Source organism: Erpetoichthys calabaricus, chromosome 13 (genome assembly GCF_900747795.2).
Source record: "Erpetoichthys calabaricus chromosome 13, fErpCal1.3, whole genome shotgun sequence".
Lineage (NCBI taxonomy): Eukaryota > Metazoa > Chordata > Cladistia > Polypteriformes > Polypteridae > Erpetoichthys > Erpetoichthys calabaricus.
The window spans coordinates 39,499,118-39,512,278 of NC_041406.2; the positions used below are offsets into that span (position 1 = coordinate 39,499,118).

The following is a 13,161-nucleotide window of genomic DNA, read 5'->3' on the forward strand; positions in this document are numbered from 1 at the left end:
TATTTATAATGTAAATGGCTCTTGGCCTTTTTGCCCATCTTGTCCTGTATGCATTCTCTATTTGTCCATATTGCAGTCATCCTAACAATATTTTCACTTGTCAGTCTTGCCTCTGCCCTGTTACCTTTATGCCCAGTGTGTGACTTTTTTTTTACTTTATTCATCCATCCATCTATTTTCCAACCCGCTGAATCCGAACACAGGGTCACGGGGGTCTGCTGGAGCCAATCCCAGCCAACACAGGGCACAAGGCAGGAACCAATCCCGGGCAGGGTGCCAACCCACCGCAGTACTTTATTCATTATCATCCTTATTATTGTGAATTTTAAACTTCTACTTTTAATATCTTTCTTGGTGAATTTGACTTCAATCCTTAGATTTATAATCAGGGTAACTGAATATTATGCATTTTAAGAATGATAATGATACAATTTATTAGTTAAACACAATTTTAGAATAACTGTTCAATGGAAATCCTAAACAATATCATTATCATTGTGATTTTCCATAAGAGTCTTGAGAGATAATGTCTATTAAATCAAATATCAGAGATTCAAATAAAGTAACTGTTCTGTGAACATGATATTAGATAGAAGACATGGGAGAAGAATGTTCTTCAGAAACTACCAGGGCGTTTTGCACTTTTAGCACATAAAATAGGAAAAAAGCAAAAAGCGGTCAATAGGCCTCCAAATACCTCCAGTCAGACCAGAGCTTCACTGAGTCTGACCTCAAAATAGGCCTCATCCCAGGCAGCCTGACCCCAAACTCAAAAGGCATGCTTCAGGACCCTACATGGGCCCAAAATGGGGCTCATGTTAAAAGGGAAAGAGATACTTTTTGGCATCCTGAAAGACACAAAAATGCTCTTCAAAGGACAGGAAAGCTTGATAATTCAAATAATTTATTAAATAATCAAAAATTAAAGAAAAGCAAGAAAAAAATCAAAAAATAGGAAAAAACAGACTGCCTAAAAAGGCAATCCAAGGAAACAAGTCACAATCTCTATGCTGAGACAAAATATAGAAACCAGAAGCAAAAAATGTATAAACCAGTAAAATCCAAAGAAAACAAACTCCACAGCAATCAGAATGAACCTCAGAGAGACTTAATCCCAAGCCTGAAATATAATGGTCTTGTCCACCAACATAAAACAATGAACATAACCCAGGGGTCCTCAATCACGGTCCTGGAGGGCTGCAGTGGCTGCAGGTTTTTTCTCCAACCCAATTGCTTAATAAGAAGCACTTATTGCTCAAGTAGATAGATAGATAGATAGATAGATAGATAGATAGATAGATAGATAGATAGATAGATAGATAGATAGATAGATAGATAGATAGATAGATAGATAGATAGATAGATAGATAGATAGATAGATAGATAGATAGATAGATACTTTATTAATCCCAATGGGAAATTCACATTCTTCAGCAGCAGCATACTGATATAATAAATAATATTAAATTAAAGAATGATAATAATGCAGGTGAAAAACAGACAATAACTATGTATAATGTTGAATGTTAACGTTTACCCCCCCGGGTGGAATTAAAGAGTCGCATAGTTTGGGTGAGAAATGATCTCCTCAATCTGTCAGTGGAGCAGGACAGTGACAGCAGTCTGTCGCTGAAGCTGCTCTTCTGTCTGGAGATGATACTATTAAGTGGATGCAGTGGATTCTCCATAATTGATAGGAGCCTGCTGAGCACCCTTCGCTCTGCCACAGATGTTAAACTGTCCAGCTCCATGCCAACAATAGAGCTTGCCTTCCTCACCAGTTGGTCCAGACGTGAGGCGTCTTTCCTCTTAATGCTGCCTCCCCAGCACACCACCGCGTAGAAGAGGGTGCTTGCCACAACTGTCTGATAGAACATCTGCAGCATCTTATTGCAGATGTTGAAGGACGCCAGCCTTCTAAGGTAGTATAACCGGCTCTGTCCTTTCTTGCACAGCGCATCAGTATTGGCAGTCCAGTCTAATTTATCATCCAGCTGCACTCCCAGATATTTATAGGTCTGCACACAGTCACCTTTGATGATCACTGGGTCTATGAGGGGTCTGGGCCTCCTAAAATCCACCACCAGCTCTTTGGTTTTGCTGGTGTTCAGGTGTAGGTGGTTTGAGTCGCACCATTTAACAAAGTCATTGATTAGGTCCCTATACTCCTCCTCCAGCCCATTCCTGATGCAGCCCACGATAGCAGTGTCATCAGCGAACTTTTGCACATGGCAGGACTCCGAGTTGTATTGGAAGTCCGATGTATATAGGCTGAACAGGACCGGAGAAAATACAGTCCCCTGTGGCGCTCCTGTGTTGCTGACCACAATATCAGACGCGCAGTTCCCAAGACGCACATACTGAGGTCTGTCTTTAAGATAGTCCACGATCCATGCCACTAGGTATGAATCTAATCCCATCTCTGTCAGCTTGTCCCTAAGGAGCAGAGGTTGGATTGTGTTGAAGACGCTAGAGAAGTCTAGAAACATAATTCTTACAGCACCACTACCTCTGTCCAAGTGAGAGAGGGATCAGTGTAGCATATAGATGATGGCATCCTCTGCTCCCACCTTCTCCTGATATGCAAACTGCAGAGGGTCAAGGGCGTGTTGAACCTGTGGCCTAAGGTGGTGAAGCAGCAGCCTCTCCATGGTCTTCATCACATGTGATGTCAGAGCAACAGGCCGAAAGTCATTCAGCTCACTAGGACGTGATACCTTTGGGACTGGGGTGATACAAGATGTTTTCCAAAGCCTCGGGACTCTCCACTGTTCCAGGCTCAGGTTGAAGATGCGCTGTAGAGGGCCCCCCAGCTCCGATGCACAGACCTTCAGCAGTCGTGGCGATACTCCATCTGGACCCGCTGCTTTGCTGGCACGAAGTCTCCTCAGCTCTCTGCTCACTTGCGCTGTTGTAATTATGGGTGGGGATGTCTTTCCTATGCTGGTATCAGCAGAACGATGTGTGGAGGGTGCAGTACTCTGAGGTGAGAGTGAGAGTGGGTTAGGGTGGGCAAACCTGTTAAAGAAGTTGTTCATTTGGTTTGCTCTCTTCATGTCTCTCTCGATGGTGGTACCCCGCTTCGAGCTGCAGCCAGTGATGATGTTCATCCCATCCCACACTTCCTTCATGCTGTTATTCTGCAACTTCTGCTCCAGCTTTCTCCTGTACTGCTCCTTCGCCGCCCTGAGCTGGACTCGGAGTTCCTTCTGCACACGCTTAAGCTCATGCTGATCACCGTCTTTAAAAGCCCTTTTCTTCTGGTTCAAAAGGCCCTTGATGTCACTTGTAATCCATGGCTTGTTGTTAGCATAGCAGCGTACAGTTCTTACTGGAACTACAATGTCCATACAGAAGTTGATGTAGTCAATAGTGCAGTCAACAACTTCCTCAATGTTCTCATTATGAGATCCCTGCAGGATCAAAAAACTGTGGACACTTTTTGTGACTGAAGACAGAGAAGAAAATTAAAATTAGTAAAAACCTTTTATTGATACATACCAGGCAAGGGTAAAATGACAGAGAAATACAGTCCTAGGACACCGCACTTCATCTGCCTCGAGCGCAGATATCCTTGTTCTTTTATAGCTTTTCTAGTCTCCTGATCGTTGACCACGTAAGCAATAAAAATAGCGTCCTGACTCATTTTGTATTATTCCAATTGGTAAAGTCTTTACCCTAAAGGTATATTTTCTTGTCACACACATCATTGAAAGAAAACTTACAGAAAGTATATATGCTTTTTGTCACGTATGCAAAACACAAACAAGTTTGATCATTCTGTCCTATTTTCTGTACTTACACACATACATTTTGTTCAATTACATCATTTTATGTTTTTACACTCCTCCCTTTTTGAACAAAATGATGTGGGCAGTAGAATTAAATTGAAATGGTTGATGAAGGGGAAGGGGGGGAAAAGGGGATGGGGAGGAGAAAATGGAAGAAGCTATACGAGACATGTGCTCCTCATGTAGCATATATGCCCTTTCCATAGAGGCGGTAAAGTACTTAGATATTATGTAGCGAAACAAAGGGATAATACAACAACCAACCAGGAGGAGGAGGCAAAATGCCACAACCAAAGAAATAAAAACAGATCTTATCCATTGTCCCCAGGATCCGAAGGAGGATGCAAACCACTGATCCCAGGGATTTGTAATGCCAGAATTAGTGGCAAGTTCATTAGAGAGAGCAGTGAGACCTGCCAATGCACGAGTTATTGATCCATCTGGCGCGGTATTATTAGGAATATATGTACAACAAGCATCGCCAAACATAGCACAGACGCCTCCCTTTTCCGCAAGTAACATGTCCAAGGCTAGACGATTTTGCCAAGTCATCAGAGAAGTACGGTCAAGCTGTTCATGTATGCCTTCAATAGCGTCTTTGGTGAAGTTAAGGAAACGTTGTTGGTTATAATAAAGGTAATTAATCCAGTCAACAGAAAAAAGTATTTTTAAGATAGCCATTTCTTGCAATGCGATGCGTGGATCCAGGCAGGCAGTCCTTCAACTTTCACGGCATGTGGTGTGGATAGATGAATTTGGAATGGTCCTCTCCACCTAGGCTGATGCCAGTGTTTCCTCCGAGTATCTCGAACCAGGATCCAGGTGCCCAATTATTTTAGTCTTAAACAGCTGTAGTCTTGGTTTTTAATTGCTCCTAATTAGCAGTAACATGCAAATGACAAAATAGACCAGCATTTCTCCATTTAGCTTGTTACCACTTACACCTGTGTGTATTTATCGTGCACTATTGGGTTTAATTAAATACTTGGAAGGAAAGTGAAGAGAAAAAAGTGAAGGACTTATTATTCATCCTTAGAAAGGGGAAGAAAATCTAGGATATGAGAATGACCTGACATAGCAGAATTAAAGCACTAACAAGCCATGACATTAAATTATTGGCAAGAATTGCTTTCTAATTAAGCAACCGGGTTGAAACAAAAACCAGCAGCCTCTGCGGCCCTCTAGGACTGTGATTGAGGACCCCTAACATAGGCAAACATAAATATACGATGCATAAATATAAAATAATAAACATAACAATGTTAACAAAAGTTGCATAGAAACAAAAACACATGAAAGAATAATTCAAAATAAACAGAAAAGGCAATAAAAATGACAACATACAGTATATAAATAAAAGAGAAAACTCTGGCTGAATAACAAAGGGTGAAAGCTGAAATCAAAACACTAAAATCTAAACAGGGCAAAGATCTTCACTGGTCTGTCCAGAAGAGCCTCAATTGAACTCCACCAGGCAAACAGGAATTTTGTAATTCAAGGATATATTTTTATAAAGGTGAAAAATACAAGGAGAAGCTCAATATAGCAAAAAGAGGCACAAGACGTTACCTAAAAAAGGCAATCCTAAGCAAACAAGTCCCAATATGAAAGCCAAAAATCAGAATCCTTAATCAGAAGCAAGAAAATAACAAAACCAGTAAATGCACACAGAAAGCAATACTTCCAGCACTTCGCAGAAAATAAATGATCTCCTGTTCCTGAGTGAGGGCTCAAGAGCAGTGATGTCAGAGTGGTCCCACCTCCTGGGGTTTCACCTACAAGGAACAGCAGAACATTTAAAGAGACACAACATAATTGTAGACACAGCAGAATTGTTACAATATAATAAATCAATAGAAATAAGTTAAATACATGAAAAACAATAACTTGGAATTAACAAAATCATCAACAAAACATTAAAAGCACATAACTTTGCACCAGTACATACCTGGAGGTCAGTTATTATTTTATTAATTGTGGTAATTTTGAATAGCCTTGTTTAGTGCACATACAAGTATAAGCAAACAATGATACACAATTGATTTTTTTTATATAAACTTTGCACTATTAATTTTAATCATATAAAGATAAACATGTTTTATTTACTTATTCTACCATTCAGTCATGCGCCAGTTTACGGGTGATGAAGTTGAGGCCATTTGATTTATGGCCAAGGGCCATAGGAAAACAAAAAGGTGATAATTTTCTAGAAATTACCAAGACCAGATGCAGTAATAAATCTTGTATAATTATTTTCATTATTTCAGAGGGTTCCATATGTTTTCTGAATCTTGGAGGGGCCTTTAGGGTTTGCTTTGATTGGCACTGCTCCACGTGGGTAATTTTTATGCATTCGGCCTACATCACCTTCCCTTACACCAGTTTCCCTCAATCTTTATGGTCCGGTGACCTACTTTTGCTTTTTAAATCCATTGATGTCCCACTAGCAAATATTCCAAACTGCCCCCATGGTGAAATGAGCGTGATCAGGGGACCACTTAGAAACAGGGAAGCATAACAAACATTGCTTTCAATCACTTAGGCGACCCACCACGACCCAATCGTAACCCACTCACAAACCAACGATGGCAAACTGAGATTCACTGGTGGCTTCCCACAATCTGACCCAGTAGTTGAGAAACACTGCCTTACACGAAAATCAATTTATGGTACTCCATACTGACAGTTACAGTATGTGTACCGGTGATGCCAACCAGACCCAAAGCGCCCAAGTTGCAGTGGCCTGTACAGTTTTGTGACCGACATGCAGCCAATTTGACATACAGCCAAACAGTTGAGCCCAATTGGTGCCGTAAGTCAGAGCATGAGTGTATGTATATTTATACGCTTTTCTTTTTTTTCACTTTCAGTGATCGAGATTTTGTGTCTGATCGATCTTCCATCAGCAGTTTGTCTAGTGCAAATGCTGCTGGAAGAATTCAACAGCAGCATATATCAGCAGAATTAACTCCTCAAGAAATACAGGAAAATACTGTGTCACTTCAAGCAGGTGAGTAGATACCCATTACTTTTAACACTAGAATCCCTGAAGTTGTCAATTTTTTTGTTGTCCTGGACCACCTTAATTTTCCTCACAACTCCCTATCATCACGCCAATTGCCCTGTGATAAGCGCTTTTGTTTTGCAAATGTATCAATTGGTAGAATGCAGAACGCACTCACCTATCCTCCATTCAGCCAGCTGAAGTCACCACACAGCTAAATTCTCACTTCTCAAGTCTGTATGAATGTTTTTATCTGGCAATGAGTTGTAGGGAGTTATATAGGTAGACGTTTGAATTCATGTGTGTGTTTCCATGTTTCACAGTGAAGACACGCCTGTCTCACAGATCCACTCAGGTGGTGCAGAGGTTGAGCTGCTGCTTTGCAGTGAAGATGTTCTTGGTCCGAATGCCAAGTCCTCCCTGCATTTAGCGCTTTGAGTAATGAGCTGCTATTACTATTACTATAAAAATATACATTTGATTTGAGTCTGTAACAGCTTGTGTAAATTTATGGTAGTTGTAAAAGTTAGCGTTGAAGGGATAAAAGCAGACACACAAACGCAGGTGAATCATTTCTGCTTTGTATCTTGTTGTCACTTGAACAATGTTTTTGTTTTTTTGTTCATTTATTTTCTGGAATAAAAACACACTTGTTTCATTGTGTCTTTGCAAAAGTGTTTATTTTGTACTCCAGTAACCACTTCAATCACATCAAATCTGTCTCTCACTCTCTCCTGTTCATGCACACACACATCCATGCATGAAAACCAAATTGAATGTTATTCAAAAGATACCCAAACTACAAAGCAAAGTTCCAAAGAAGTGAAAAAAGATAAATATTTCAAAAGATAAATAACAAAAGGGCAATTAAACAAAACACAAAGCCAGTCTACAAATCCAAAATCATTAACCTAAATTTAAAGCTAAAGTCAAAATTCCAATAGAAAACAAAGAATTCTAAAAAAAATCAGAAGAGTAGAAACCTGATAGAATAAATGAGGACAAAAGGGAGCAAAAAAGCATGGAGATATAAAGTGAGCAAATGCCACCAAAACATAGTTGTGGCAGCAGGCATCTTAAATAGGACTCCTAGGTAACTGCTGTTCAGTCAAGGTAACACCTGAATGTTATGCCTGACAAAACAAAGGCAAAGTTGGGATAATGGAGGTTACCATGAGGGGAAATGTCAGAAAGCCAGAAAAATAGTTAATGCCACAAAAGGGATCGGTAACACTGATGATGAGTATTGACAGTCACAATAAGAGATTTCCTTTTATTTTTCACAAATATGCAGCTGGGGTGAAAACATCAACAGCGCACACCTCCAAAGGTCATTGCATAGCAGCGTCATAACAAATAATGCTCAAAATGGCACCGCCCAAGAAAATAAAAAAAACAAAAGAAAATAACACAAAAAATATAAAACCATTAGAAAACTGTAACTAATTAAGGCCGTAATTGAGTTGATGACCTCAAAACGTATGTCTCTCTCTCTCTATATACAGTATATATATATACAGTGCATCCGGAAAGTATTCACAGTGCATCACTTTTTCCTTATTTTGTTATGTTACAGCCTTATTCCAAAATGGATTAAATTCATTTTTTTCCTCAGAATTCTACACAAAACACCCCATAATGACAACGTGAAAAAAGTTTACTTGAGGTTTTTGCAAATTTATTAAAAATAAAAAAACTGAGAAATCACATGTACATAAGTATTCACAGCCTTTGCTCAATACTTTGTTGATGCACCTTTGGCAGCAATTACAGCCTCAAGTCTTTTTGAATATGATGCCACAAGCTTGGCACACCTATCCTTCCATCTGGCCACTCTACCATACAGGCCTGATTGGTGGATTGCTGCAGAGATGGTTGTCCTTCTGGAAAGTTCTCCTCTCTCCACAGATGACCACTGGAGCTCTGACAGAGTGACCATCGGGTTCTTGGTCACCTCCCTGACTAAGGCCCTTCTCCCCCGATCGCTCAGTTTAGATGGCCGGCCAGCTCTAGGAAGAGTCCTGGTGGTTTTGAACTTCTTCCACTTACGGATGATGGAGGCCACTGTGCTCATTGGGACCTTCAAAGCAGCAGAAATGTTTCTGTAACTTCCACAGATTTGTGCCTCGAGACAATCCTGTCTCGGAGGTCTACAGACAATTCCTTTGACTTCATGCTTGGTTTGTGCTCTGACATGAACTGTCAACTGTGGGACCTTATATAGACAGGTGTGTGCCTTTCCAAATCATGTCCAATCAACTGAATTTACCACAGGTGGACTCCAATTAAGCTGCAGAAACATCTCAAGGATGATCAGAGGAAACAGGATGCACCTGAGCTCAGTTTCGAGCTTCATGGCAAAAGCTGTGAATACTTATGTACATGTGCTTTCTCAATTTTTTTATTTTTAATAAATTTGCAAAAATCTCAAGTAAACTTTTTTCACATTGTCATTATGGGGTGTTGTGTGTAGAATTCTGAGGAAAAAAATGAATTTAATCCATTTTGGAATAAGGCTGTAACATAATAAAATGTGGAAAATACTTTCCAGATGCACTGTACATAGTTTATGGTTATAACCAGAGCTCCAAGAGATAAGTAAATAATTTAAAACAAACATAGATCATTACACTCTGAACAAATCCAAATCATATTATGTGATGTCATCTACTGTTGAATTCTGCTCTGTACTTGTAGTATTTCTATTGCACTATTATATTGTATTGAAGATTACTTGTGTTCTGTTCTGTGTATTGTATTGTAATCCCCTACTTTTTGACACCCACTACACACCCAACCTACCTGGAAAGGGGTCTCTCTTTGAACTGCCTTTCCCAAGGTTTCTTCTATTTCTTCCCTACAAGGTTTTTTTGGGAGTTTTTCCTTGTCTTCTTAGAGAGTCAAGGCTGGGGGGCTTTCAAAAGGCAGGGCCTGTTAAAGCCCATTGTGGCACTTCTTGTGTGATTTTGGGCTATACAAAAATAAATTGTATTGTATTGTATTGTAGAGGCTTTAATGACCAGAACTGGGGTAAGGGAGTGAAAACAGAGTGGTAAAACAGGACAAAATTTAAACCAAGAGAAAACCAAAACTAACGAAAAACAAAAAGACATCAATGCTGACCCTTCCAGTGCACAAAACATCATTACATTAAGGGCCTAGCAGAGCTAGTAGGAAGCCATCTAAACACTGGTGCTTGTTTTCTAAGACTCTTGTAGATGTTCACATGTCATTAGGTAGTTAGCTTGATTTTGGAATCTTAATAGTCAGCTGGGTTCTGATAATTATTCTACTTAAACCAATTTGAGGTAGTTTTCAAGAACCGAATAATGCATACTATGGAATGGGAAATAGTGCTTTAAACAACCAGGGTCTCGTTAGAGGGCACTGTCAGGTAAAGACCTCCTTACTTTCTTTATGACCCAGAAGTGCTTCCTGGAAGACATGGAGTGATACCAGAAGCATTCCTAGGTCCAATATAAAAGAAGTCACATCAGGGAGTCAGAGTTGGGAGGCAGCAGGCAACACTCATTGGAGGTGGAGAAGGAGGAAGAACTGTTGGTTTATTGCTCATGTATTGTATACTTGTGGCACATTGTTGGAAGGAGGTCTGTAAAGATGCTTGGTGGAATAAATATCCTTTATTCTATTAATTGGGAGTGTATTGCTGTGTCTGTGGTTTGGGACTCTCTGGTGCCCCCTTGCGGTCACAAGTACTTTATTATTTTAACAAGTTAGGGCATAGCATAACTGTCAGGGGCAGCTTAGTAAACAGATGTGAAAGTTGGAGTATTTCCTGTTATTTATTTTCTTCATTAAAGTGACACCTATCACATTTTTGATTTTAATATTTCGTCACTGTGATAGATGTGACGTTTGATGAAGATTTGCTCAGACTACCACTTTGCCGTTTGTACAGGCAGGTACAAGTGCCAGGTATGTGCGCAGTACTGCGTCAGTTGCTTGTGCTGCCTACTGAGGATCTGTTTTGCCTGCTGGAGCAGCTATCAGACATGTAAAAGAGGAAAATACTGAATACAAAATTTACAAATTGGAATAACCTCCTAAGCAAATTTTAAACAGTAAACTAATCTGTAATTGAAGCTGTACTGAGTAATTCTATATTTGGACAGGATGGATTATAGGATTCTTTGGTAGGGCTCAGTTGGAGCAACAGGTACAGGCCGGAACAACCCTTGGTCAGGGTACCAGCCAATCACATGGTGAACACTCACACACAAACACACACACACACACATTGGGGGACGATGTAGTATCACCAGTTCACATAACCAACATGTCTTTGGACTGAGGGGAAACTCACGTGGATCCACACGTGAAGTCTTCATTCAGGGAGAACCCCGGAATGAGGCCTACAGACTCCATACTACCACTGTGTCACTGTGCACCTAATTTGTTGATTATTAACATATTTACATTAAGTGTGGCCTTAAAAAAATTAGGAAAAAATACTGTTTATTTGAGACCTATTTTAATAACATACTATATCCATTGGGAACTGTCAGTCCCCCGGTTATGCTTTAAACTCTACACACAGATGTTCAGTCGCTAATTATTTGTACAATAAAAGACAGCTAGGTTAATGACCCAGTTTGAGGGTCAAAGCAGTGGAGGACCAAATGTGGGATAGCACTTGAGAAGGAAGGAAAATACTGTATATGGAAATCTAAAAAATGGATAAACTGGAAAAGTGATTCAAAGCCTACTTAAGCACACAGTCACAGCAAGAACAATGGATTTTAAAATACAGGTTCTGCCTTTCTGTACTCTATTTGTAAGAAAAAATAAAAATATTCTCTAGCTGGATAGTATGGTAGCACTACGGAAGGCACTGCCTCTTCAGAAATCCTACATCCTGGATTTGAATCCCATGTTTGATTATTTCCTGTGAGGAGTCTGCACATTTTCCCCATGTAGGAGTGAATTTTCCACCACACACTCCTGTTTTGTTTTTGTTTTTTTTAACATCTTCACAATTGATGAGTCTGCTTTGGGCCCAGTGCTGCCAGGATAGGTTTGGGTCATCATGACCATGAATTGGATTAACCATGTTTGAGAATGTTGCATTATATTCTGTACTTCTGTATTTGTAAAGCTCATTCAGATGATGTTCACTTTTGAAAGATAATATTTAAAATGAAGACTGGTGAATTGAGCAGCTTATCTTTTTTATAATTAATTGTGCTTCTCATTCTCTTTTTTAGCTTGCTGTGCTGCGTTGACAGAGCTGGTGCTTAATGACACAAATGCACATCAGGTTGTTCAGGTAAATCTGCTAATAGCTAATAATCTAAAGGGATGAGCAATAAAATAATTAAAAACTCCACTTCTCTAATAGTTTGAATTATGGGAATTAATCCTGAAAGAACAACAATTTTAGGACTGATCTTTATAGTCAAAACTGGGGGCATTGTTCTGTAACTGCGGGTGTGTTCATTGTCACTTGATTGATGTAATGGAGTCCTTTACAACCTACTTGCTCTCTGACCAAAAAATATTTGTGAAGCTGCCAAATAGGCTAACAGCCCATTAGATTAAGTGAGGGGTCAGACGTGGTATCAGCCATGTAACAGGCAGATTTAGACACAGTAAGGAAGAGTTTTGGCTAGATATTGTTGAACCCACACACCACTGGTTGTTAAACAAGATGTCTGAGTTACACGATTTCTTTCTAATTCTAGAGTCTCTTCCATAGGTGCTTAGTTGATGTGGGCATATTCACATGTCCCTCTCTGTATGCTGCGCATTTGGTATTTGTACTGGTGGGTAGTAGAATTGCCTCAATGTGACTTTGTGAGACAGAGAGGGAAGAAAAAAACTTTTCTGTTTGCATGGGTGCACCTCTAAAGTATTTTGCTTATTCGACTTTCTTTAAGATGGTGAAGGTAGCACTCAAAAAGGTACCATTTCACATTCCGATGTGAAAATTTTGAGTTCATTGTGTTCACTGATCTGAAATTAATACGGGATTGACCAGGAGCAGGCTAATCATTCTAAAAAAAATGTCCAAAAAATGGACAGTTTAAGAAAAAACAAAACTTCTAATTCAAAACATCAAATTCAGAAATGTAAAGATCAAAATGATAAAAACAAATGGTCAAAACCAGGCTAACAAGATTGACCTAACCAAAGCAATTAAAATGCATAACCACAAAGGATTTAAGGTTTATTCAAATCTTGGACACTGCAGATGCCACCAAATTATCTTAAACAGAGGTTGTGTGATGACACCATAGGTTTCTGCTGGTCACTTACAAAGCTATAAAGCCCAGAGATCTAGAGACTATAATTTGTTTTTGCTTGCCTAGTATCACACAGTCTGACTCCCAAGATCTTCTTACCCCG

General features: G+C 39.6%; 1 protein-coding gene across 1 annotated transcript in view; it reads left to right on the forward strand.

Annotated features, from left to right (window-relative positions):
• The window catches only part of nek10 (NIMA-related kinase 10), a 149,882-nt gene that overhangs the window by 31,944 nt on the left and 104,777 nt on the right, over positions 1-13,161 (forward strand). Inside the window, 2 exon segments of the mRNA XM_051936095.1 lie at positions 6,662-6,801; positions 12,021-12,082. Of these exon segments, the coding sequence (XP_051792055.1) occupies positions 6,662-6,801; positions 12,021-12,082 (202 nt within the window).